At 44.8% G+C, this 26,848-nt stretch overlaps 2 protein-coding genes across 3 annotated transcripts in view; both read left to right on the top strand.

Annotated features, from left to right (window-relative positions):
• Positions 1-2,087: 2,087 nt before the first annotated feature.
• ACER3 (alkaline ceramidase 3) lies at positions 2,088-2,857 on the top strand (the record flags this gene model as incomplete). Its single annotated transcript, XM_080938236.1, is given in 8 exon segments — positions 2,088-2,103; positions 2,106-2,204; positions 2,303-2,338; positions 2,341-2,567; positions 2,570-2,638; positions 2,640-2,695; positions 2,697-2,750; positions 2,752-2,857. Coding segments are annotated over 8 exon segments (663 nt in total).
• Positions 2,858-14,376: 11,519 nt separating this feature from the next.
• DNAH8 (dynein axonemal heavy chain 8) overlaps positions 14,377-26,848 on the top strand; it is a gene marked incomplete at its 3' end in the record, with an annotated part of 214,111 nt that continues 201,639 nt past the window's right edge. For both annotated transcript variants that reach the window (XM_080938138.1, XM_080938139.1), the window contains exons 1-6: positions 14,377-14,502; positions 18,013-18,202; positions 18,985-19,148; positions 22,604-22,780; positions 24,131-24,244; positions 24,443-24,550. In XM_080938138.1, coding sequence (XP_080794264.1) covers positions 14,392-14,502; positions 18,013-18,202; positions 18,985-19,148; positions 22,604-22,780; positions 24,131-24,244; positions 24,443-24,550 — 864 coding nt within the window. In that variant the 5' untranslated portion in view covers positions 14,377-14,391. The remainder of the gene's footprint in view (positions 14,503-18,012; positions 18,203-18,984; positions 19,149-22,603; positions 22,781-24,130; positions 24,245-24,442; positions 24,551-26,848) is intronic.

Raw genomic sequence — 26,848 nt, forward strand, 5'->3', positions numbered from 1 at the left:
GCACCCATGTGGTAGCCCACAACTGTCTGTAACTCTAGTCCCAGGAAATACAATCCCTTCTTCTCTCCTCTGACGTTTAAATGCATGTGGTAGATACACACACACACACACACACACACACACACACACACACACACACACACAGGTGAGACATTCATATGCATAAAATAAAAAGTAAATATTTTTTTAAGTAACTAAAAGTCATTCTTTCACATGCTCTCCTTTTCAGGCTCAAAGGGAGAATGTTTTCTTACTTTTTTCCAGTTTTTGGCGACTCCCAGACTTTTTAAGGTTTATAACTGCCAAAATATCAGTCTCTGTTCTGTCTGAAAGTGGACCTCTTCCCTGTGTCTCTATCTGCAATCACTTCTTTCTATAATAAAGACTTCAGCCACAGGATTCAGAGTCTGAATCCCCATGACAGGAACTTGAGATCCTTAATTTAGCTCACATCCACCAAAAAAGTATAAAAATTGCTTTTTATAGCCATTCAAGGTCACTTCCAGTCAATCGTCACAGGGGGCTGAATGGGGGTCAACACCATGCACCCGAAAATAAGCCTCTCGAATTTGCATTGAACTTCATTCTTGTGTCTCACTTGGGAGGGTCTCCCGGTAGTTAAGACTAACTTTGAGTCTTCCACATTGACTTCCTGGTATGAAGGACTGCACCTTGAATTATGAGCTAAAGTCTCCTCATTAGGAAGTTCTAAAATTCGTAATGTAAGCTTGAATGAAGCTAGAACATTTGTTTTTGGGTTTTTTTTTTTTTTTTTTTTTTTTTTTTTTGGTTGCTTGTTTTTAATGAGGACACACAGGAGTAGAGTGATTTCAAAATTAGGGTTGGCCAACTAATGAATTATTAGCTAAGTAGAACAACTTCGATACTGAATGTCATCAGGTTTACTGAGTTTGTTTACTGTATTAGTGTTCTATGCTAAGCCACTGATGATAACAGCTAACATGGTTAGGCCTTTGCTGGGTACTACCATGCTGAGTGCTTTCTATATGAGTGAGTGCTTTCTATATTCATCCTCCATTTTATTTTAAGAGACATTTAATTCTCAGGGTCTAGGGTGTTTGATGTCTTATACATACATATACTTATGTCATGGGAGTAGAAGCCTGAGGCACCTGATCACATTGTGAATGAAATTGGGAAGCTGAGAGCAATGAATGCTATTGCTAAACTCTCTTGCTCCTCCGTACCCAACCCATGGAATGGTGTCTCCCACATGTAGAGGGAGTCTTTCCACCTCAGCGTGTGTGTGAGTGTGTGTGTGTAATAAAGTTTCACATGCTATACAATGTTTACTTCTTCTTATGCCTCAAGAGAGCTCTGTTTTATGCAGTTTTCCTGTGTCTTGGGACTCAAGAGCATTCTCGTTTGGCAGTGTTCCATGAACTGCTGGCAGTTCTTCTTTCTCTGTTCTCTCTCTCTTTTGAAGGTAACCCTATGGAGAAGAGCTTTGGCAGGGGCAAAATACTTAGGATTGCTGTTCAATAATAAAACATTTCCCTATTTTAAGTCTTAGTCACTTTACTGTGGTGGCTGACCTGCCTGAGTTCACTTTGGGCCAGAAACTGCAGTCTCTGGCATTTAGCACCTCATCCTAAAACAGCAGGAGATTAAGAAAAGGATTAATTGCTAGAGCCTTTTCCCTTTTGTCCAGATGCCTCTCTTTTGTCAGGCTAGGGGGAAGTTTTGAGCAATAAACTTCTACTGAACTAAGAGAAGAGAATCTCGTAGAAAAAAAATTTATACAAGCAAATATGAATGATACATAAATTCATATACAGACCCATGCACACATGTTCATAAATCTCCATTTGAATTATCTGGGTGCAGCTTACCTATATTCCCATAATTACACACTTCCACACATACACATCCATACTTACAAATGCATATGGAGCAAAAGTCCCAGCACCAGTGCAGAAAGAACTCACTCACTCTAGATGAGAATGAGCTCCAATCTTTATTGCATAAAGAAAAAGCTTCTACCCTTTTTATTGCTGATTGAATTAAAACCAAGTCTGTGGCGTTGCTGGAGTGGCCCGAGAGTGGCCAGGCAGAGTGTCAGCCTGATGGCTCCGGCTGTGGACACAAAAACTATTGGGGCCCCATGACTTCCACATTCGACTGGTGTAAGGAAAACTATGTGGTGGTAACCTTGTTTGCTGCTGAGTTCTGGAATACAGTGAGTAACCAGATTATGATTATACCTCCAATTTTTGGTGCAATCCAAGGCTTTAGGGATTGACCTGAGAAACGGTACGTTGCTGTTTATGTAGCTTCACAGTGGTAGGAATGGGGTCCTGGTGTTTCCACATGTCTCTGAATATGAAATGCAGCTGTTGGGTGAGCTCCCTCTGATGTACAGTTGCTGCATATTTGCATACTGCATGTCTGAGTGTTTCAAGACAAAGAGCTCATTAAACTACCATCTTCCTTTTACCCTGGTTCTATTCAGTTTAGTAACCACGATTTACCTCCATCAGGTCATGTATGGAATGTTGGTCTTTACTTTAGTACTTCATTCTATTTATATTGTTACACGGGTTTTATTCATGGCTTAGGTAATACATCTTTGACTATCTTCTTATTGGGATTTTTATTGAGGAATGTAGAAAACATCTTTTTGTGATTCACTGAGGAACTTTCGAAAGAGAGTGCCCCCTGTCCTGGGTGTTACAACAGTTTCATGCATGGTGGCATGTTCTCACTGGCCTGGGTTCTGATCTGCACGTTTTTCAGTTTAAGTACAAGAACACTTTACCTGAGGTACAGGCTAAAAGTGAGGTTTCTCTTTGGAATCTGGCTAGTGGTCATGTTTGAACCCCAGGGGAAGCACTGATGAATTATTCTACCAAGAAAACCAAAAGCACTACACTGTATGTAGTTCTGGCAAGATGGCCAAGAAATCCATAAAGACTTGGACACTCGAAGACACTATGCCGATCACACATGAATGACTCAGCCACAGAGAGTGAACAATTGGTCCGCTGGGTGTTAAGCTCCTGGCTTTATCTCATTTGTCCTGGACCTAAGATGCTTAGAGAGAAACACGTGGTGTATAATTATAATCTAGAATGGTAGAGAAGTTGGGCTTTTCATAACAGATTAACAGTATGTGCTGGTCATTCATGGAAAAATAATATTTTCCGTTTTTTTCTATTTTTAATAAGAGTTGCATGTTAATTATACCTTTATCAATTTTTAAGTAAATATTGAACAAAGTAAAAAAAAAAAAAAAAACAAGAAGAAAGCTTTGTTCTCTTTAGTAAGACTAAGCCTGCCTTGCTATTAAGAACAGACCTGCTCTGTCCATAGTAAGGAGATGCCTGCCTGATCCTTTTGCTTTCTCTGCAGCTTCTTCTTCTTTCCTCTTTCCCTCTGCATTCTGAACATTGCTCTGTTAATATTTTAACTGCCTTATAAATTCCAAGTTATTCCATTCTGCATTTTCTTTCCTCTTTTTTTAAAAAGATTTATTTATTTATTATATATAGCTGTCTTTAGACACACCAGAAGAAGGCATCAGAACTCATTACAGATGGCTGTGAGCCACCATGTGGTTGCTGGGATTTGAACTCAGGACCTCTGGAAGAGCAGCCAGCGCTTTTAACCACCAAGCCATCTCTCCAGCCCTGCATTCACCTTCTTATCTTGCTCTTTCCTCCTGCTCTGATGTTACAATGCTCTGCTCCCAATACCTTACTCCCAATGCTATCTCTCCAATATTATATCTTCCAATGTGATCTTTCCTAGTCTTTTGTAACTTTCTATGGAAAATAGATCACATGGTTTTCCCAAACACCATATATCCCCCCCCCCTTTTTTTTTTTTTACAAAAGTTCACTAGAAGTTCAAACATAAATTAAATAAGTTTACAACAGAGAATGTTTACATACATATCCATTAAAAGTAATTATCTGGCTAAACATCCATCACCTGTCACTAACTTACAGGTTCATTGAAAGTTAAAAACCATAATTTTTTTGTGACTAAGGTATTCGTGAAGTTTTGTATGCATAAATCCAGCCAATATTTTATCTTCTGTTCGTGCACCTATAGTAAAGCATTACTTCCCTTCTCATGACCTTTGGTTAATGGTTTTACAACCTCTTTGAATGTGCTCCTAAGTTGCAGATCTCTGCTTGCTATCTCAGAAGCTATTAACTCATGACACTTGAAAACCAGCAGAGTTCTCAGTGCAGTTCTGACATAAGAAAAGATTTAATAGAGGTCCTATTATAAAGGAGCTTAATAATTCTAGGAATTCTTATAGGATCATCATTAAAGATTAAGACATCATCTATTTGTCTATATAGCATCACTACAAGACAGTACATCTTCATTGTTCTGCAGAGAGATGCTCAGAAGGGTGAGCTATCACCTATTGATTGCTATATACATTTAATAATACCAGAGAAAAGCATATTAATGGCAGGAATATTTCCTAATAATATTCCCCTTGACTTTGCCTAAAGGAGCAAATACATCATAAATTTTAATTTATGGCAGACCATCTCAGGAAGACTACCTGCTAGTTTTTTTTTTTTTTTTTTTTTTTTTTAGCTTCTCTTAGATGGCTCCCGTCAATGAACCTAGGTTCTTGCCAAACCTAATGAAGCTACTGAATGAGTCATGGTGTCCACAAACACAATATAGAAACAGGTATCATGCAAACAAACAAACAAACAAAAAGTTCTGCCTCTACTTGGCATCCTCTCTTTTTTAAATACTTATTTTTATTAATTATGCACTTGTCTGTCTATATGTGGGTATGTGCATTACCCTGTGGAGGCCAGAACGGGTCGTTGGATCCCCTAGAGCTGGTGTTATGCGACTAAGGAGCCTTGATCTGAGGCTGGGATCTGAACTCCACTCTCTGCCCTCGAAATCTTCTTTTAAGATTTATTTATTTATTGTATGTAAGTGCACCGTAGCTGTCTTCAGACACACCATAAGAGGATGTCGGATCCCATTACAGATGGTTGTGAGCTACCATGTGGTTGCTGGGAATTGAACTCAGGACCTCTGGAAGAGCAGTCAGTGCTCTTAACCACTGAGCAATCTCTCCAGCCCTGCCCTCGAAATCTTAACTAATACAGCTGAACTACCTATCATCCAGCCCCTCATACTATTTCTTTACTATGTACTTTCAAAGGAATAAGATACCAGTTTACGTATATGAATGTACTTAAAACTCTATAGGATAAGTGCTGTTCAGTAATTTGTTTCTTAACTAGGTCAGGGTATACAGATGTAGGCATGACCGGGAAAGATGGCAATGAGCCGAACCTTAATCAGTGCCAAAAGAGGATTAAAAATCCTCCACCAACAGGAGAGCAGTACTTATGACTCAGAGACCAATAAATGATGGAATGGGCACATGAGGTCACCACGTCTCTGCTACATGGCCTCAGCGGACACTATGGACTGGAAGCAGGCAGCCATTTTGAGTAGCTTCTTGAATAGCGAATAGTAAATAAGTTGGTCTCTTTCAGGATCCCAGGCTTTCATGGGTTTTCATGATACGGTCTTTGCTGAGACCTGATTTTGTTGCTTCGGTTCCTAAAGGAGAACCTTGGGCTCCCAAAGTCAGTTTACCCTGAAGTTGGACATGTTCTGTGCTCCCCAGAGAGACAGCCTTACCCTGAATTTCATGTTTTCCATAAGCAAACACTCTGGGCATATATCAGTTGATAGCTGTTACAAAGATTCCCTTGGCTCTTGTCATCTTAGAGGAAAGAATTCAGTCAAGAGACAGCATGGAATCAGTTTATTTAGCAGAACAAAGCAAGCACACCAAACAAATTAAAGTGGATTGTCCCCAGAGAGAATGACAGCACAGTGAGTCCCCCGTTGTGGATTTTAAGTAGTTTGTTTAAAAAATAAATAAATATTTATGAGCTGGATGGCACATTCACAGGTAAGGAGACTCTTTCCTTTACAAATCATAGTGGACTGGATCCTTCCTCTAAGATGATTCTACCCAGGATGCTCTAGAACATCAGAAGAAACGGGCTGAAACCAGTGCGTGAATTGATATCATTATCAGGTTTCCCTGACTCAAACAGTTGTTGGATCACCAAGAAAAACACCTGACAAAAGCAACTTAAAGCAGGAAAGGTTTATTTTGGCTCATAATCGCATGGTTCATTTCAGTCTGCGAGCACTGAAGCAGCAGCTAGGGTCAGAAGTTGTGAAGTGGAGAGAGAAATGAACGCTGGTCCGTAGCTCAGATCTCCCCTTTCCTTCTAGGACCTCATTCCACCGAATGGTAGCTCCGTTTGTGGGATGAGTCTCCACTTCAATTAACCTCATTATCTAGACAGTCCCTCACAGACTCACCCAGAGACTCTGCTGCTAAATGATTCTAGATCTCATCCGGTGGACTCTATTTGGTGCTAGGCCTCCATCTTAGCACTTAACAACTGTGTGGGGGCTCAAGTCCCTGGAAGGTGAGTTAGCAGAAAACACCCTGACTTAGTGCAGCCCAGCGGGAAATGTACAGCTGTAGCCATTAGAGCCATTAGCTTTGTTATCATAAGGATACAATGAACTCCTGGGTTTGTTTTTGTGGTTGTTTTTGCCTTGTTGGCTTCTATAACTTGCTTACACAGACACCCAAGGATTCTGTTGGGTTGCCTCGACCCTTAAACTTGGTGAACAGACCAACTTTATGCTTGCACAGATATCGGAGGTTTTCTTGTGGTTTCCCCATTAAAACCCATCTCTGTAACCTTCCCATAGGACACATCTGAGACTTGGCTTTAGAGGTGTCAAGCAATAATAGATCCTGTATTTAAAACTGGATCAAGTCTGAGGTCTTTTTCCCAGGGGTCTCAAACTCTATAACACTAATTATCATATCCCCCTTTTTTCACGCTCCCCAGCCTATCCCCAATTACTCATCGCGAACTAACAGCGTCTAAGTAATTAAGTTACACAAATGCAACCCTAAGCAACTTCCGGAAATGTAAAGTTCACAGGAAACATTGTTACCAATTTGCACAGCTCTATGACGACGTTCCTCTTAAAGATTTCTAGAATGCTCTCAAGATAGTGGAACATGATTGAATTCTCACAGGGCCCCCTCTCACAGGGCCCCCACCCACCTAGTTACCATTTCCAGATACATGCTCCGCTGTGTCCAGAGTCCCCTAAGCAAAGTTTCAGTTCACTGACTGCGTAGATGAGTTATCTGATAGGCAAGCCCCTCCCTGATTTGCAGCACCCCATAGCGAGGCACCCACGGGGCGGGGGCGGGCAGCATCTTGCAGGAGCCAGCGCGAGGCGCCTTCACCCAACTTCCTTTTGGACGCTCAACGGCTGAGCTCTGGGTGGCAGCCGAGGCTGAGGGCAGCTCTACTGAAGCAGCTACCGTTGAGACCCGCTGTAGTGGTCGAAGGTTCGAGACAGACACCCACCAATTTGCAGGAAGGCCAGTGAGTGGTGGACCCAAAGCTTGGGGGTGGCGGGTGTAGCAGCTACCTGCTGGAAAGGGCGGGACTCCCGTCATGTGCGGCCACTACCTGTCAATCTATGTCTGAGTATCCGATCCACATCCCCGCTAGCTCCTTTTTAAAAGTGAACGTTAGAAGTTAGGGGTGAGGTACCTGGTAGAAAATGATTAGTGTGTATGGCGGGGGCTGGGGAGTGGAGATGAAGGAAAGAAACAAGGAGGGATGGGGAAGGAGAAAGAAAAGAAGGCAGGAGGGAGGGAGAAAAGCTGGAAGGGAGGGACCGCGGGAGGGAATTCACTTTGTAGATCAGGCTAGCCTGAAACTCACCGAGATCCATCTTCTTGCCTCAAAAGTGCCACCATTCCCAGGGCCTGAGAGTTCTTGCTAGTGATTTTTTTGTTCTTCTTTTGGTACTTCTGAAACCGAGTATCCCTATGAAGCCCAGGCTGGCTTTGAACTTATGATCTTGCTGCCTTTAATGCTAAGATGATAGTTGTGTGCCATCATACTTGACCAAATGTCTAAATAGTATTAGCCACTTTTGTTTCGTTCCTTTTGAGGTTGTATGTTTGTGTGTGAAATGTTTCAGCTGCATGGCTGTCTGTGGACCATGTGTCTATGGAGGTTAGATTAGGGAAGGGTGTTGGATTCACTGTGATTGGGTATATAGACAGTGTGTGCCAACAAGGTGCTGGGAATTGAGCAGCCAGAACTCTCAAACATTGACCCATCTCTGGTTGTTTTAAGTTTAATTATGTATCTGTGTGTATGTGCATGTGAATGTGGGTGCTCAAGGAGGCCAGAAGGGAGCATTTATTCCCCTGGATTACAGGATGTTGTAAACCACTCAATGTGGATGATGGAAACTGAATCAGGTTGCCTGTTCCTAGCCTTTCTTACACAGCCCTGGCCCAGCAGCCTAAGGATGGTAGCCCTACAGTGGGCCCTCTACTATCAATTAACAATCGGGAAAATGTTCTACAGATATGCCCACAGGCCAATCTGATGTAGGTAACTCCTCAACCGAGGTCCCATCTACCCACCCAATGTGTGTCAAGTTGACGACCAAGATTAGGCATCACCAGGAGAAATAAAGACACCCAGCGGTCGAGTTATTCGCACACTTCTTAAGGAAAATGCTTTCTGATTTCAGATTTCGACGTTGAAGATCTTACTGCAGGCGGGAAACTACATTGAGAAATGGAGTCTAAGGAAGGCAACGCAGCTTCGAGTCCTCTGATTAAAGAGGTCCCTCCTCCAGGGGAAGAGGAAGCTCCGCCTCCTCCAGAAGGCACTGCTCCTCCCGGGCAGGCCCCGCCCCCCACAGGAGATGAAGTCCAACCCGGTCTGGAAGGAGGGGCTCAGCCCACCGAAGGTCTAGACCCCACGTCTGTGCAGGATCCTGCTACCTCCGTGACTGACTATAGGAGTCTGATTCCCTCAGATGAGGAGATAATACTGCCGGACGATGACGAGTATGGCCAGGGGAGGGTCCGGCCGAGGCTCGCCCCTAGGCCTGTACAGTCAGTGCAGTCGGATGGGCTTTCTCAGTCTTCCCGGCGGTCCTCCAAGTTCCGCCGAAGTATGACTGGCATTCCAAACCTCCAGGAGACCCTCAAAGAGAAACAGGTTTGCAACTGATAGGGCTCGCCATGGGAAAATCCTGAGACCCTCCATTGTTTGAAAATACAGTGTTCCATACTTCCATTTTTTTTAAAAAATGTTTTCACTTCTTTCAGGCAAGATTTAGAGAAGCCAGGGAAACCCGGAAAATGAAAATTGACCCCACATATAAATACATATTTGAAATTCTAGGAGAGAAGCTTGGGCTGGACATAGTAACCGTGGAAGAGCTAATTTTGGATTGCCCATCGGTAAGCTGAAGTCGTATCCTGATTTGTCTCGCTTTTCCCCTTTGTTTTGGGGTGTGTACTTGTGTGTGGGCGTGGACCGAAGGTGCCTTCCTCTACACCCCCCACTCTGGAGATGTGTGTATTAAACAAGAGACACCATAGTGCACAATTGAATGGCGACAGGCTATGGTTTACTAGGTCACCAACGTTCCCCAATAGAATATATCTTGTGGCCAAGGCTGGCTTTATCGCGGTGAGCTATGGAGCCACAGAGGCCCCTGGGCTTGGTTCAATGACCTATGCAGCCCTATTGATAGCATTCTTCTTCCCACTACTCTTCTTTTTCTATGTCCTTTTTCTTTTCTTCTTTCTCTGCCTCTTTCCTTCTTCTCTCAGATTTTTAGTTCTTCCTCCTCCCTCCTCTTCTGCTTCCTCCTCCTCCTCCCTCCTGCAGCAGGAGGGAATCTAACCCAGGACTTAATACACATGCTAGAGTACTGCCTTAGACCAGAGCCACCACCCTGCAGTCATCTTGAAGTTCTTCCGGCCCTTCATGTTCATTTTGCCCCAGCCACACATATTTTGCTGGCAGTCTAGGCTACTGGCAACGTTACCATAACAATAAGAGAGCTCTCATCTCATTCTCAAGCTGTCTTTGAACACCCTCCCTTCCTGAGGCCTATCTGGGCTCCTGTGGTAACTCTGGCAACATGCCTTCCTACACTCCACATAGAGGCCAGCGGGGGCTAGGACCATCAGATGAAAGGAAGGCCAGTTTCAGAAAAGGGTTCCCTCTGTAGGTCTCTCATCCCCTGAAAGTTGCTGTGTGCTAGCAACCTCCATATTGGAAGCCTAGCATCTCTGCCGGTTTATGACTCCAAAAGGAGAGAGTCTGTTAATGGTGGGGAGGGCACGGTGACAAGCAGGAGGTATGGTGACAGGAGCAGGGTAATGTTCAAAGTTGTAAAGCTCCGGCCATTTCTCAGTCAAAGCCTGTGTCTTAGTTACCATTATATTGCTGTGAACAGACACTATGACCAAGGCAGGTCTTATAAAGGACAACATTGAATTGGGGCTGGCTCACAGTCTCAGAGGTTCAGTCCATGGTCATCAAGGTGGGAGCATGGCAGCATCCAGGCAGGCATGGTCAGGAGCTGAGAGTCCTACATCTTTAAAGCCCACACCCACAGTGACACACCCACTCCAACAAGGCCACACCTACTACAACAGGGCCACACCTTCTAATAGTGCCACGCCCTGGGCCAAGCATATGCTGCAACCTTCTATTTGCCATTTAAGACTCCCACAAATGAAGTCCAACAGTGCTTAGGGCACAGGACACGTGGACATCTGAGCTTACCCACTGGCCTCCAAACATCTACACATATGGGTATGCATATATACCTCTTTATGTAATTGCCTGATGCAAACAGAGTTTAGAATCTGCTCTCCTAAGGGGACTGGCTTTGTTGTACCCCGTCTTCCAAGTTGTAAGTGGAACTCTCCCCAAGAGAGGCTTCCGTAAGGAGCCGATGGGACTAAGGGACAAACGTGTGGGACTTGATATTCCTCATAGGACTCAGCCCTTCTGCTTCTGAAGCTTCGTTCATTTTCTGCTTTCTAAGATACCACACCAACTCCTCCATAGTTGAACACGAATTCCATGCTCACAAGTGTGAAAGAAATCTCATGACAATAATTTGTCCTTTTTTTAAAAAAAAAATATTAGTTTGATTATGCGTCAGGTTAGAATTGGTGAGATTATCATCGCTTAAGTAATTTGTCAAGAAGAGGCATTAGAACGGAGGGCTCTCTGTTTGCCCGCTCACCTTCTGTAACAGCAGTTCCCCAGACTTACCTCCACGTGTGTTTACATGGCATTCTTTAATGCTGAGACAAGTGGCTAGGGAAAGCTGTGCAGGTAAACCATTGATGGAGGACCGGAAGTAGGACACACTAGCTCATCTCAGGAGGATCTTTTAAGCCCTGCAGTTAGGGTCCAGCCTGGGCAACGTAGAAAGACTGTCCATCCCTGCCTTCTCCCTCCTTTCCTTTCTCTCTCCCTGACTTTTCTTCTTCACTCTTTGCTGACATGTTTTCCTACATATTCCAGTCTGGTCACGAGCTTCACTCATAGCTTCAAGCCCTTGCTCTCCATCCTCAGCCTCCTTAGGATGGTCATAGATGCGTGCCAGCATGCCCAACCATGAAATTTACCTCTCTCATGGACTGGCAATGGCTGGGGAGACCGTTCAGTTGGCACAGTAAAACTCTTGCCCTGCTAGCAGAAAGGCCAGTGTTTACTCTGTAGAGTTAGTATTAAAAAAAAAAAAGCCAGACATAGTAGAATGGAAACAGGCAGATGCCTGGGGCTGGCTGGGCAGCCATTGGAGCCATGGAATGACATCCAGGTCAGCCTAATTCAAACAAAAAAGAATGACAACTAGAACAAAACCTCAACAGAAACAAGTTGGACTGTGTCAGAGAAATGATACCATGCACAAACACACACACACACACACACACATGCACATACCCTCCCAAACTGCCCAGCCAACCAACCAGTCAAACAACAAACCAGCTGTGCTGGATGGTTTTTGTCAACTTTATACAAACCTCAACACACCTAGAAGGAAGAAGTCACACTTGAGGAATAGTGTCCATCTGATTGGCCTGTGAACTGAAGGGGCATCTTCTTGATGGCTGATTAATGGAGGACGAGGGCACAGCCAGTGCCATCCTGGGCAAGTGGGCCCCACCTGTATAAGAAAGATAAGCGACCAGTAAGCAGCATTACTTGATGATCTCTGTTCCAGTTCCAGCCTCCAAGTTTCTTCCCTGCAGCCCTCAAGGACGTAACCTGCGAGAGAACACTTTTCTTCTCAAGTTGCTTTTGGTCATGGTATTTATCAGGGCAACAGAAAGCCCATGAGGACACCAAGAAACAAAATTCTCCACCATTCTCTGTCCATTAGGACTGAAGTTAATTTAGCCACTAATCTTTTTTCAGATGTCCCTGCTTGCCAGTCCTGCCTGCCCCCAACAGCTTTCTTCTTCTTCTTCCTCCTCTTCTTCTTCTTCCTCTTCCTCTTCCTCTTCTTCTTCTTCTTCTTCTTCTTCTTCTCCTCCTCCTCCTCCTCCTCCTCCTCCATCATCATTATTGGTTTTTTCCTTACCCTCTTCTAAACAGAGTTTTCTCTGTGGATCCCTGGGCTGTCCTAGAACTTGCTCTGTAGATCAGACTGGCCACAAACTCAGAGATCCACCTGCCTGTCTCTGCCTCCTGAGTGCTTGGATCAAAGGCGTGCGACACCACCATCACCAGGCTTTTAGTTTTGAGAGAGGTTCTCTCAAAGTTGCCTAGGCTGGTCCTGAATTCACTCAGTGTTCCAGGCCGACCTTGAACCTGTGATCCTCCTGCCCCAGCTTCTCAGGAAGCTAGGATCATAGACCTATGGTAACAGACTTTTCAGGAAGTCTTATTTGATTTGGAAAGGGACATTGAGGAGCTACATGAAGCAGTGGTACAGTCGTTATTTAATTCCATTCTATTGATTTCCATTTTCTCTTTCTTCCAACAGCTGGACCCATTCACCAACTTTTTTGAGAAAGATGGTTGTAAGACGCTGAAGTTTCTGTACCAGGAAGGAGAAGTGCCTGGCTTGGGTAAGGATGTTTTATGAGGGCCCTGGGCTCGAAATGAGCTGGTTCATGTTGAAGCACCATCTCTTTTTTCTCTTCCATGTAGAAGATTTCCACTTTCACAGAGAAAACCTGACCAGAAATCTATGTTTAAAAACTTTTTTTTTTTTGGAGGGGTTGGAGAAGTGGCTCATCTCTTAAAAGCACTTGCTGCTCTTGCAAGGGGACCCTGGTTCATTTCCCAGCCCCTATGTGGTGGCTCATTACCATCTGTGAGTCCAGTTCCAGGGAGTCTGATGCCTTCTTGTGCCGTTCACAGGCATAGGTGCTGGCCTAACACTCACTTACATAAAACAAAATAAATCTTTAAGAACATTATCGTAAGAACACTCCAGGGTCATCAGGATGGCTCAGTTAGGTAGGTAAAGGTGCCAACCACTAAGTCTGTTGGTGGGATTTCAGTCTCTATAGGACCCACGTGGTGGAAGGAGAGAGAGAGAACCAGCTCCTGCAGGTTGTCTTCTGACCTCCACACGCATGGCTTGACACCTATGTGGGTAAACACTCAATAAATACAATTTAAATTTAAAAAAACCTCCGTTTTGAGATTCAATAATTTCCGACATGTGGTCATGTAGCCTCTATTGGGGAGAACACGTTTCCACTAGACTTTAATTGCTGTTTTCTGGAACAGCTGGACCATTTTTGTCTCTGTGTGTTCAGATGGCTTGAAGTAGGCACAGTGCCTCTCTGGAGCCCAGCAGTTGCCTCTCGTGGCCCTGGCTCAATGTCTTGTGGCATCTGTTGCCATTAGTAACAACATCTGGCTTTCTTGTATTACTAATTATCACACAGCCTGGTTACTATACCTTGTTTCAATAACTAAATGCTTGGGTTGTCCATTTAGTCTTAGACTACTTGTAAAAAACTAGTGTGTGTGTTAGCGTGCATTCAGGCACATTCGCATGCGTATCTATAGGTTATGGAGGTGGGGGACAACCTCAGGTGGCATCTTTTTTTAAAGATTTATATTTCTATCTATCTATCTATCTATCTATCTATCTATTTATTATGAATACACTGTAGCTATCTTCAGACACACCAGAAAGGGGCATCAGATCTTACTACAGATGGTTGTGAGCCACCATGCGGTTGCTGGGATTTGAACTCAGGACCCCTGGAAGAGGAGTCTGTGCTCCTAACCACTGAGCCATCTCTCCAGCCACTCTGGTGGCATCTTAAGGAATGCTACCCACCACTTTTAGAATAGGTTCTTGCATGGTTCGAGCTTACCATCAGGTGAGTCTGGGTGGTCAGTAAGCAGTCATTTAGTGAGCGGGTTGCGTGAGTTCATGCTCATTTCTTGACATTTGTCTCCAGAGTGTGGTCGGACGATTACAGGAGTCCCCAAAGGCGGGAAAATGATGAGGCTGTACATAGACAATGCAGCTCCCGACAAGCTGAAAGACATGTGCTTATTTTTCGTCCGCTGTCGAAACGATGTTGCCATTAATTCCAAAACCATTTATGAGGTATGTTTTGAAACTCAACCCACCCCCCACCCCCAACTCCCTTTTCTCTCCTTTCCTATGTGCAAGACTGAAATGGCTCCTCAGAGAATGATGTCATACTGAAAGAAAACAAGGTATTGGCTATAATAGGGCTGAATTCTTGTCATCCCACATTTACTGACTTTTGAAAGCTTATGTTTTGAAAAGAAAATTTGAAGGTTTATGTTTTTGAGACAGGATCTCATAGAGCCCAGGCTGGCCTTAAGGTCAGTGTACACACACACACACACACACACACACACACCACACATACACAGAGAGAGAGAGAGAGAGAGAGAGAGAGAGAGAGAGAGAGAGAGGGAGGGAGGGAAGGAGGGAGGGAGAGGGAGGGAGGGATGGAGAGGGAGGGAGGGAGGGAGGGAGGAAAGGAGAGGGAGGGAGGGAAGGAGAGGGAGGGAGGGAGAGGGAGGGAGGGAGAGATAGAGATAGGGATAGAGAGAGCAGATGTGTATCGCTGTTCCAGTTTGCTTTCCAGTCCTGTAATAAAATACTGGCCAAAAACAACCTGGAGAAGGAAGGGTTTACCTCCCTCCTCTTCCAGATCACAGTACAGCATTGAGCAAAGTCGAGACAGGACCTGAGACAGACCATGAAACGATACTTATTTGCTTGCTCCCCCCCCCCCCAAGGCTCGCTCAGCCGCTTCCTCATATAAAGCAGGACCATCTGCCTAGAGGTGGCCCAGCGGGTTGGGCTTCCCACATCAATTAATCCAGAAAATGACTCTCACACATGCCCACAGGCCAGTCTGCCGGATGAAGTTCCTCAGCTGAGCTTCCCTCCTCTCAGGTGACTCTGGCTTGTGCCACCTTGATGAAAAACAGCCGCCAGCCCTAAAGTTTATGAAAAGTTGATTTTTTTTTCTGAACGGTCTTTAGGGACACATTCAATTTTGTTCATACAGTCTTATGGGCCAGTTACTACACTTGCTCTCTGCTCAATGTTCTACATTTTTAGACATTCTAGGAGGAGAAAGGACTGACTTAGAGCCTAGACATCTCTAGTTCAGGACAGGCCGGACCGCAGGATAGAGCAGCAGATAGCGTTACGTTGACCAGAATTACTTTCCAAGCCTCTTGCTGTTTCCGTTGGCAAGCGGCTTGCCCTCTGTGAGACACGGGCCTGCCTGACCCTCCTTGTGGGACGGCTGTGAGACCCCAGAAAGAGAAATTCTTGCTATACTGCCCGGCTCACTGTAGATTCTCAAAAACCATCCGTCTGTTCTGTCGTTCTTAGTGGGTCTCACTTCCTGTGTAGTGTGGCTTCTGTCCCATTTGTGAGGAAAGACTGCCGTGAAGAGAGGTGGCCAGACGTTCCCCCTGGGCCCTAGTGGGCTCTTGGCTGCATCTCTTGTGCTGGGTGAGACCTCTGCAGGCAGTTCATGAGGAATCTCTGCTCTGCTCACCCGACTCATTCGGCTCCTTCTTTCTGAACTCTTGTTGCATTACCAGACCATCTCCACGTGTGGACGGATGTTCAGTCTGTTATCAGTTTTAGTAATGCTCTCTTCAGTTAATCTATGGGTCAGTCTGCTGTTTTTAATAATCTAGACTCTTCCGTTCTCTTTCCCTTCCCCTTTGCCTTCCACTTTTCTTCTTACCAATCCCCCTCCCTCCCTCCTCCCCTCCTTCCCTTTTCACCCCTTCTTTCTGTTCTGAGGACCAAAGACTTGCAGTCTGCTAGCCGAGGGCTCTCCTGCTCAGCTGCATCCCCAGCCCTCTTCATTCTTTGTTTCTGGAGAGAGGGTCTCACTGTGTTACCCAGGCCGGCCTTGAACACCTGGGCTCAAGTAAACCTGCCTCAGCCTCTGGAGTAGCTGCGACTACAATTGTCTGAGACCATACCACGCTCACACTTTAGGTCTTTTTAAAAAAGAGCCGTAGTTATGCGTGCACGTGGCATGAAGAAGAATAGCTTCCTTGAGGCTTGGGATGCAGGGCTGACTTCTCTCTACCCCACTCTTCAGAGGCAGTTCTTTTTAAAAAAATATTTATTTATGTTGTGTGTGAGTTCTGTAGCTGTCTTTAGACACACTAGAAGACAGCATCTGATCCTATTATAGATAACTATGAGCCACCATGTAGGTGCTGGAAATTGAACTCAGGACCTCTGGAAGAGTAGTCAGTGCTCTTAACCACTGAGCCATCATCTCTCCAGCCTCCAGAAGCAGTTCTTAGTCTGTCAGATGGGGCTGGAGGGTCGGCTCAGAATGAGCTGCTCTTAGAGAGGAACTGGATTCTGTTCTCAGCACCTACCTTGGGTGGCTCGTAACCATCTGTAACTCCGGACTCGGGGGATCTGACACCTTCCAGTGACTGCAGGCCTACATATGTGTGCATGTATGTAAAAACATATAAAAAATTTAAAAGTCTCTGCTAGAATAATCTTTAATTTACCTCCACATTGCTAAATTTAAGTCTACAAGTCTCTCCTAACTTTTAAAGCATCATATGTATGTAGGCTTTCCTCTATAGATGAGAATTAAGTTCAAAACCAAACCAAACCAAACCAAATCAAACCAAACCACAGCAACAGCAACAACAACAACCCCAAGCTAGAATCCTACTTTGTGTAGCCCTGGAATTCACTCCGTAGATCAGACTGGCCTTAAACTTTGAAATCCACCTGCCTCTGCCTCCTGAGTGCTGGGATTAAAGTCTAATACCACTAAGCCTGGAAAAATTTAAATCTTTTTTAAGAATTCTCTGGCCCTTTCCCCTTTCCCTCATTGCTCTTCTTTTCTGGCGTAATTATATTCCAAACTGCTTAGATAAGCATTGTTTCATATTATAACTATGCAGATATACTCACAGCAGAGACAAAATCATGTACCAGTGGTTTTCAAAGCCATAGCAATTAACAAAGAAGGGGAAACGAGCATCCAGGAAAGGGGCCAGGGCAAGAAACAGGGCAAGACAAGTCCCCAGTGACACACTTCCTCCAACCAGCCCCCAGCCCCTACTCGGAACCACTTCCAGTCTTCAGCCCCTTCCGGGTCTGCCCAGACCCCCTCCCCCAGTTTGTTATATAATGGCCTCATTATAAAGGAATTAATCCTTGGATTAGTTCAGAGTCATTATGAGGTAATCCCCTATGGAAGCACCATCACATATACACCCAGAGTCCTGCTTCACTAATCCCCTGGGAATCTTTCAACCAGGATTACCCATCCTGCTTAATCTGTTTTCCCGAATGAATGGTGTACCTTGTACCTGAGAAGGTCCGGATGTGAGAGGCTCAGTTACCCCCGTTCTCATGCCTCAGCTGGTTGTAGGACACAGCTCTTGCCCTTGACAGAGATTAATGTACAGAAGGAAGCATCTTCAGGATGGTCGGAATGGGCAGAATGGGGCCAGACGTAAGATGGTTGGTTCTAGACTTCTCCTGTTCGTAAGCATTCAGTGTTCCCCAATTGTTTCCAAAATAAATCAACTGGAGTAAACACCTAACAGTTGAATATCATCCTTTCAGGATGTGCTCTTTAGCGTCTTGGATGCGTCCAAAGGACTCTTAAAAGGAATCAAGTACATGTTGAAATACATATTCCTACCGGCTATCCTTGCCACGAACAACTGGGGTGCTTTAAACCAGTCCAAGCAGGGCGAATCTGAGAGACATATCTTCACAGAAACCATCCAAAGATACCTTTCCTTTTTAGACGGTAAGTGTAAGTCTTAAAGTTTGGCAAACCACTCAGCATGGGGCCCCTAGCTGCATGGTTTGTTACTGAAAACAGGGTTTACAGAGGAAGATCTCCAAGAGGAGATGGGATGAGAGTCACCAAGAAACCTGGAGAACAGGATACCTTTCTCTCTGGGGCTCTTTGCAAAGTCAGGAGGAAACTTTGCCTGCTCTTAGTCAAAATTTGCCACTAAGAAAATCTAGACTCTCACTGGAGAGATAGCTCAGCAGTTAAGAGCTTTTGTGGCTCTTGTGTAAGACCAAGTCTTGGTTCCCAGTCCCTACACACATCAGCTCGTAACCTCCAGTTCTAGAGGATCCAATGCCCCCTTCTGGCCGACCTGGATATTGCACACAGGTGGTGCAATCCTGGGGCACACATATGCATGTACACATAAAATAAATATTTTTAAACTGTGCTTTATGATGATTTCTTCAAAAATGTACTTTTATCAATTAATGTTGTAAAAATATACAGTTTGATTCATAAGTCAATGCACAAGCTTTCTTTATTCTTTTTCTTTTTTCGAGACAGGGTCTTATGTAGCCCAGGCCAGTTCTGAACTCCCTCTATACCCCAGGATGGCCTTCACCTTCACAAGTGCTAGGATGAAACCTCTATGCCTGGTTTATGTTAGGGGACCAAACCCAGGGTTTTTCACATGCCAGGCGAGCAAGCACCCTAGCAACCGCGCTCCACACCTACCCGTACAGAATCATTTCATTATAAGGCACTGGATCTTTCTCTTCCTCTTCTCTAAGGTGCGACCGTCAGCATCGAAGGAACAGTGATGCTGAAGAAGGTGGACAATATCGATTTCTCGAAGCTGCACACCTTTGAGGAGGTCACAGCTGCAGCGAGCAGTTCAGAGATTGTGCATCAGCTGGAGGAGGTGCTGATGATGTGGTACAAGCAGATTGAGCAGGTGAGGCCCCCTCTGTTTCCCCGTGAGTCGTAAGTTGTAGCTTCGTGGGTCCTAGCTAGGACATCTTTGTCCCCGATAACTTTGTGTTTTGTTAACACTCTTCATGAAAGTGGGGGGAGGCAGGAAGGGGTGTCAAATGTCACAATGAGAAGAGCCACAGAGACAGACACTTAAGTACATCCTGGGTGGCCAGTGGAAGTGTTACCATTGTCATAAAGGTTCAGCCTAGTTTTTCTCTCTCTCTTTTTTAAAGATTTATTTATCTATTTCATGTATGTGAGTACACTGTAGCTGTCTTCAGACACACCAGAAGAGGGCATCGGATCCCATGACAGATGGTTGTGAGCCACCATGTGGGTGCTGGGATTTGAACTCAGGACCTCTGGGAGAGCAGTCGGTGCTCTTAACCACTGAGCCACCTCTCCAACCCCTCAGCCTAGTCTTTTTAATATCATCATTACAATGCCAAGTCCATAGAAGAAAACAAAAACAGAACAAAACAAAAAAAAACAAAAAACAAAAAAAAAAAACAAACCCCAACAACAGCAAAAACAGAACAAGAAAACAGCATAGGTCAACCTTGCTGGGGTGGTTGTAAAACAGTTGTGAATATTCTGTATATGTTAATTAATGCTGGAAATGAGTACAGTGGCAGTTACTCCTTAACCAGCTAGTTAACCCCACAAAGGCCTTTTTACTATTTCCAAGCTGGGCAGACTCTCAACCAGCTCATCTAAGTTAACCCGACCACCCAGCCGCATCCAGCCATGTGCCTAGCTAGATCTTCCAGGCTTGTGGTCCGTCTCCTCTCATGTCTCCTGGCAAAATGACCTTCCTTTTCCTTCTTCCCAGAGTTCCTTTCTCCCTCCCAGGAAGTCCTGCCCTCTACTTCCTGCCCAGCTAATCGGTCATCAGATTTTTATTAACGCCAGTCAGTGAATGCCTTGGATAGGTGAGGAAGGACAGAGACACAATATTTTACACAGTGTACCCCAACAGGCAGTGGGGGCAGCGACTTTATTACACTTCTTGCCATACACATGACAATCCTTGGTTTCAATACCCAGCACCCACAATAAAAGCCAGGTGTTGGGGCGTGCCCCTGTAACCCCAGCACTGGGAGAACAGAGACAGCTAGATCCCTGACACTGGCCTTCTGGTCTAGCCTAATTGGACCCAGTGAGAGACCCAGTCTCAAAACTGAGTAGATGTGCCAGAGGAATGGCATCTGAGGATGACGTCTAGCCCTCCCTTGAACATGTGTGCACAAGGTCATGAACACCCATAAAACATGTACATACAAGGGCTGAAACACCCATGTAATGTGTGTTTGCCCGCTAATTAATAGAGATGCAGATCTTAGTAATAAGGGTGGAACCCTTGTGGTCTAAAAACCTTCTAAAGCCCTTACCTCCAAATACTTTCACACTGAGGGTTAGGTCTCTGCTTTTGGGTTTGGGAGGACAGCCATATTCAGCTGAGGGCTGGCTTTACAGTGTTGGAGATTTAGTCCATTATCATCATGGTGGGAAGCTTGGCCGCAGGGTGCTGGAGGAGCCAAGAGTTTCAGGTCTTGTTCTCCAGGCAGCAGGAAGTGACCTTCACAGTGAGAATGGCCTCCCACTAGCAGAGGCTTCTGAGAAAAAAAAGCCACACCCACTCCAGCAAGGCCACACCTCCTAATCCTGCAGCTCCCATGAGCCCATGGGGGGGCCATTGTCTTTCAAACCACCACACTGCCCAAGCAGAGGACATGAGTTTAGTTCCCAGCACCCACAAAGCAGGCTCAACCATCTGTAACTCCAGTTCCAGGGGCTCTGATGCCCTTCTCTGGCTTCCATAGCACACATACACACATCCAAGAAATACTCATATACATAAAATAAAAATTAATCTTAAAAAAAGTGACCTCGGGTGGCAGGAAGATTCACTTAAAAAGTTGTATTCTGTTAGATAGACTTCTCAACATTGAAATTGTATCAGATTTAATTTAAGGAAGCAGAGAGGTTTGTTACTCCATTTCCTCCATAAGGAATTTCTACTTTTGGACAGTATGCATATGCGATGGCTGTCTTTGCTCAGGAGTCTCGGTGGAATCCCTCAGAGTGTAGGCCTCTTAGTGGATATTAGTATGTCCTCCATTCAGTGATTGTTGTTGCTTTTAGTGCTCTGATAAAATACCGAGAAGCAGGGCTGGAAATATATCTCATGGTAGAGTGCTTGCCTAATACATATAAAACCCTAAGTTTGATTCCCAGCATCACACATACACACACTCACATGCACACATACACACACACTCACACATGCATACACACACTCACACACATACACATACATACTCTCTCACACACACATATACACGTGTACATACACACACAAACACACACATATATACACACTCACACTCACATGTACACACATGTACACACACACTCACACATACATGCACACACACAGATATACACACTCACATACACTCACATGTACACACATGTACACACACACTCACACATACATGCACACACACAGATATACACACTCACATACACTCACATGTACACACATGTACACACACACTCACACATACATGCACACACATAGACACACTCACATACACTCACATGTACACACACGCACACACACACACACTCACACATACAGGCACACATTCAAACATACGCACACTTACTCAGGCTCACCTTCCTCTCTGCCCTTATATAATCCAGGACCCCTGCCTAGGGAATTGCGCCACCACATTGGGCTGGGTCTTCTCACATCAGTTAAGGTACTCAGAACAATCACCCACAGACATGTCTATTCCCTGTTGAGTCTCAAGTGACAAAGACAAACGGCACAGTGGCTAAATTTATGTACTTTACAGAAGTATATGGAGTGTCTCATCTCTGAAAGCCATTAGTTACAGCTAGCATTGCCAGGTGGCAGTTATATCAGGTGTTCCATGGCATCACGGTTGACTTTGCACTACGCCGAGTGCCACTGAAGTTAGGCCTATTTAACGGTTGCTTAGGCTTCTTCTTTGCTGACTTCCCTGTTCAAACCATTTACTCAGTTTCCTTTTGGATTGATGGGTGTTACCTCGTTGAACTGCTGGGCTTCACACAATGTTTTCCGGACCTTTATTTTTTCTGGTTTCTGCTATGTCCTGCATTCATTTGGCAGGGTGCCTTTAGTGGTAGAAAAGTCTGAAGTTTTAACAGCTTATGTTTTATTTCATTTCATGTGTGTTTTGCCTGCACACATGTAGGTGCACCACATGCTTGCAGTACCCAGGACAGTCAGAAGAGGGAGCTATGCATGCAGTACCCACTGTAGTCAGAAGAGGGAGCTATGCATGCAGTACTCATGGTAGTCAGAAGAGGGAGCTATGCATGCAGTACCCACTGTAGTCAGAAGAGGGAGCTACTGGTGATTGTGATGATAATCAATTCCAGGTCCTTATTGAGAGTGAGCAGATGAGAAAAGAAGCCGATGATTCCGGTCCACTCACCGAATTGGAGCATTGGAAGCGCATGTCAGCCAAGTTCAACTACATCATTGAGCAAATTAAAGGGTCCAGCTGTAAGGCCGTCATAAATGTGCTGAACGTCGCACACTCCAAGCTGTTAAAGGTAAAGGGGTCTTTCGTTGTGCACTTGAGGTTCTTTAGAACAACTTACTAGACAATTACCCTTGTCGAACTGCTTCTTGAGATTTTTGAGATACATTTTGAGTATACGCTACATATATATGCCCCTTGGAGGCCAGATTATTGGACCCCCAGGAGCTGGAGTTAGAGGTAGTTGTACGCCACCCAGCTTGGGACTGCCTCCCCAGTCTGGGATGACACGTGTCCCACTGTACCCAGCTTTGAGAACATGGGCTCTGAGGCTCAGAACCAGGTCTTCTAGTTTTGCATAAAGCACTTTCTAAGTTCTCTCACCATTCACACACACACACACACACACACACACACACACACACACACACAAATGCATCATTTTTGCATGTTGGGAATTTCAGATTTTCCTAGTCGTTATGAAATATGCTGTAGGTTGTTTTAATCAGTAGTTATCCTTACTCTGCTGTAGGGGAAAAGCCAGAACTAATTCCTTCTGTCTAACTTTATCTTGGTGCCCTTCCCAGTCTTTCTTTCTTTTTTTTTTTTAAAGATTTATTTATTTATTATGTAATAAGTACACTGTAGCTGTCTTCAGACACACCAGAAGAGGTCTGGTACAGATGGTTGTGAGCCACCATGTGGTTGGTGGGATTTGAACTCAGGACCTCTGGAAGAGCAGTCATTGCTCTTAACCGCTGAGCCATCTCTCCAGCCCTTGTCAAGCATTGAATGTGCTTCTAACAGCCAGTCTTCAGTTCTACAAGAAAAGGAGATATTGGGCTGGAGACACGGCTCAGAGATTAAGCGCACTTAACTGTTCTTCCAGAGGTCCTAGTCTGGCTCCTATCAGCCATATCAGGAAGCTCACTACCTGTAACTCCAGCTCCAGGAAATCTGATACCCTTTCTGGCCTCCTCAGGTACCCGAAACTCACTGATGGGCTCCCTCCCTCCTACCCCACCAACACATAATTAACAAAATAAGAAAGTAAGTTGATTTCTTTTGGAAATGACTTATTTATATATATAAGTGGTTTGTCTGCATGTACGTTTTCACGCCAGAAGAGGGTGTCAGGTTTCATGGGACTAGTTATTAGACAATTGTTAACTGCCATGTGGGTGCTGGGAATCAAACTCAGGACCTCTGGAAGAACAGCCGGTGTCCTTAACCACTGAGCCGTCTCTCCAGCTCAAGTGAATCTTTTTCAGATAGAAAAAAAAAATGTACGCCAATCAGACTTTGACATTTTTTTTCAGCGTCTGTTTGCTCAGTGAAAACAGCTTGAGTTTTATGACTAAACTGAAGCACACTGAGGTGTTTGGATTGATCACTGGATTCTTACGCACTTTTGATTCCTTAGAACTGGCGGGATTTGGATGCGCGAATCACCGACACCGCAAACGAATCGAAGGACAACGTGCGGTACTTGTACACCCTGGAGAAAGTATGTCAGCCCCTCTATAACTACGACCTGGTGAGCACGCTCCTGAAGGTGGGGTTTTCTAGGGCCTGGAGGGATGGCTCAGAGTTCAGAAGATGAAGAAGTGTGGTTCCTAAAGCTAATTACTTGTATACCTAAAGCATTTGGTTGTGGCGTTTGATCGCAGTAGCTGGAAACAAACCGGGATGACACGTATGATTGAACTTACTTCCTGCGTCATCTCCATGTTAGGTTTCCATGGCGCACGGAATACAAAACTTGATTAATGCCATCAGAATGATCCACAGTGTGTCGCGGTATTATAATACATCCGAGAGGATGACGTCATTATTCATCAAGGTGAGCTTCATCGTCATTACCATCATCATCATGTGCGTATGTGTGATGTTTGTGTAGCAGGGCACAGTTGTGCTACAGTAGCTTGGGGAGGTCAGAGGACAACTGTGTAGGGTTTGTCCTGCCCTTCTACCTTTACATGTGCTCCTTGGATTGAACTCAGATTGCCTGGCTTTCGAGGCCAGCACCTTGACTCGCTGAGCTATCTCACCAGCCCATCATGGTGGGTTCTCTCTCTCTCTCTCTCTCTCTGCCTCTCCTTTTCCCTTTCCTTCTCTCTGTCTCTCTCTGTCTGTCTCTCTCTTCTCTCTTTCCTGAGACAGAGTTCTTCTGTGCAGCCCTGGCTGTTCTGGAACCTGCTCTGGAGACCAGGCTGGCCTTAAACTCAGAGATCCATCTGCCTCTGCCTCTGAGTGCTGGGATTAAAAGCTATACATCCGCACCGCTGCCCAGTCTCTACGATGAGTTTCTTAGGGAAGTCACACACATGGTCTTTCCTTTTAAGGTCTGGAAGGAAGTTGGGAAGTTTGGAGATCTGGCTTTTTAAACTTCCATGTGGGGGTGGCTGGTGGGGTGGGGTGGGCTGGGGTGTCATTTGCCCTTAACATTAGTAATGAGTACTTGGAGAGCAGCCCCTCACCTTAAAGATTGCTGTTTTCTTCTATTTAGTTAGTTTAAGTACTTTTGAGCTTAGCAAGTAGATAAGGCTTTATTTAGTTTGTATAAAATGCTCATGTCATGGTTAATTATCTTTAAAGATGTTAAAAAACTAAGATACATTTGAATAGAATCAAATTAGGTATGTAATGGAAATGGAGACAGGGATTTCGATGCATGCTTCACCCTGGGTGACCACAGGGACCCTCTCTGCCCTTTTGTTTTCTGTTTGCTACTGATATTACAGGTTGAAGTCATTCTTGGTTCCAGATTATTTTTTAAAAAGATTTATTTATTTTTTGTGCATGAATGCACTGTCGCTGTCTTCAGACACACCAGAAGAGGGCATCAGATCCCATTACAGATGGTTGTGAGCCACCATGTGGTTGCTGGGAATTGAACTCTGGGACCTCTGGAAGAGCAGTCAGTGCTCTAACCACTGAGCCATCTCTCCAGCCTCCTGGTTCCAGATTCTTAACATTCTTTTCAACCCTATAGACTAGAATATCATGGTTGGTTTTAATGTCAACTTGACACAAGCTAGGGTCATCTGGGAAGACAGGCTTGTAATAGGGAAATGTCTTTATAGGACCGACCTGTAGGCAAGACCTTAGGGCATTTTCTTGATTAGTGATTGATGAACCCAGCCTATTGTAAGTGGTGCCACCTCTGGGCTGGTGGTCCCTGGTGTATAAGAAAGCAGGCTGAGCTGGTCATGAGGAACAAGCCAAGAAATATTACTCCAGAGCCTTTGTATCAGCTCCTGACTCCAGGTTCTAGCCCTGACTGCCCCCCAGTGGTGGACTGTGGTGTGGCACTCTAAGCTGAAATTAACCCTTTTCTCCCCAAGTTGCTCTTGGTCACACATAGTGTTTTCTCACAGCAGTTGAAGTGACTAAAGCAACTGTTCAGCCTAACAAATAGTACAAGGCTCTCTGATCACTCATGTTTCGCATTTGCACACATCCTCATTTGGGGATTTACTGTTTCTTTTGCTGGGGAAAAATAGTCCTGGGGCTGGAGAGACGGCTCCGCATGGAAAAAGCGTTGGCCACTGAGCCTGCTGTTTAGTTTGTAGGGCCACGGACTCAGGCTGAACTCACACTGTTACCTATGTTTAAGATTTCCCAGAATGATCACTCTTTCTTTTTTTTCTTTTTTTTAAAGATTTATTTCATGTATATGAGTACACTGTTGCTGTCTTTCGACATAGCAGAAGAGGACATCAGATCCCATTACAGATGGTTGTGAGCCACCATGTGGCTGCTGGGAATTAAACTCAGGACAAGCTTTGGAAGAGCAGTCAGTGCTCTTAACTGCTGAACCATCTCTCCAGCCTTTCTGAATCTCAGTGTTGCTTTTCTGTAGACACTTCCTACTTGCTTGTGTGTGTGAGATCTTGCATGCATTTAAAAATTGTCTCAAGTTCCGTGTCTACACCATTTTTTTCCTCTCTCCCTTCTGTCTCTTCCCTCTTTCTCTGTTCTTTCTCTCTTCTTTCTCCTTCCCCCACGGACCTGTTTCCCAAGCTGACCTCAAATTCTTTTATGTAGTAGAGAACAGATGACCTGAACCTCTGACACCTGCCTCTGCCTCCTGAGTGCTGGGGTTATATAGGCCAGCACCAGTTCACCTGTTTTAAGA

This window comes from Micromys minutus (assembly GCF_963924665.1).
Source record: "Micromys minutus genome assembly, chromosome: 25".
Taxonomy (NCBI): Eukaryota; Metazoa; Chordata; class Mammalia; order Rodentia; family Muridae; genus Micromys; species Micromys minutus.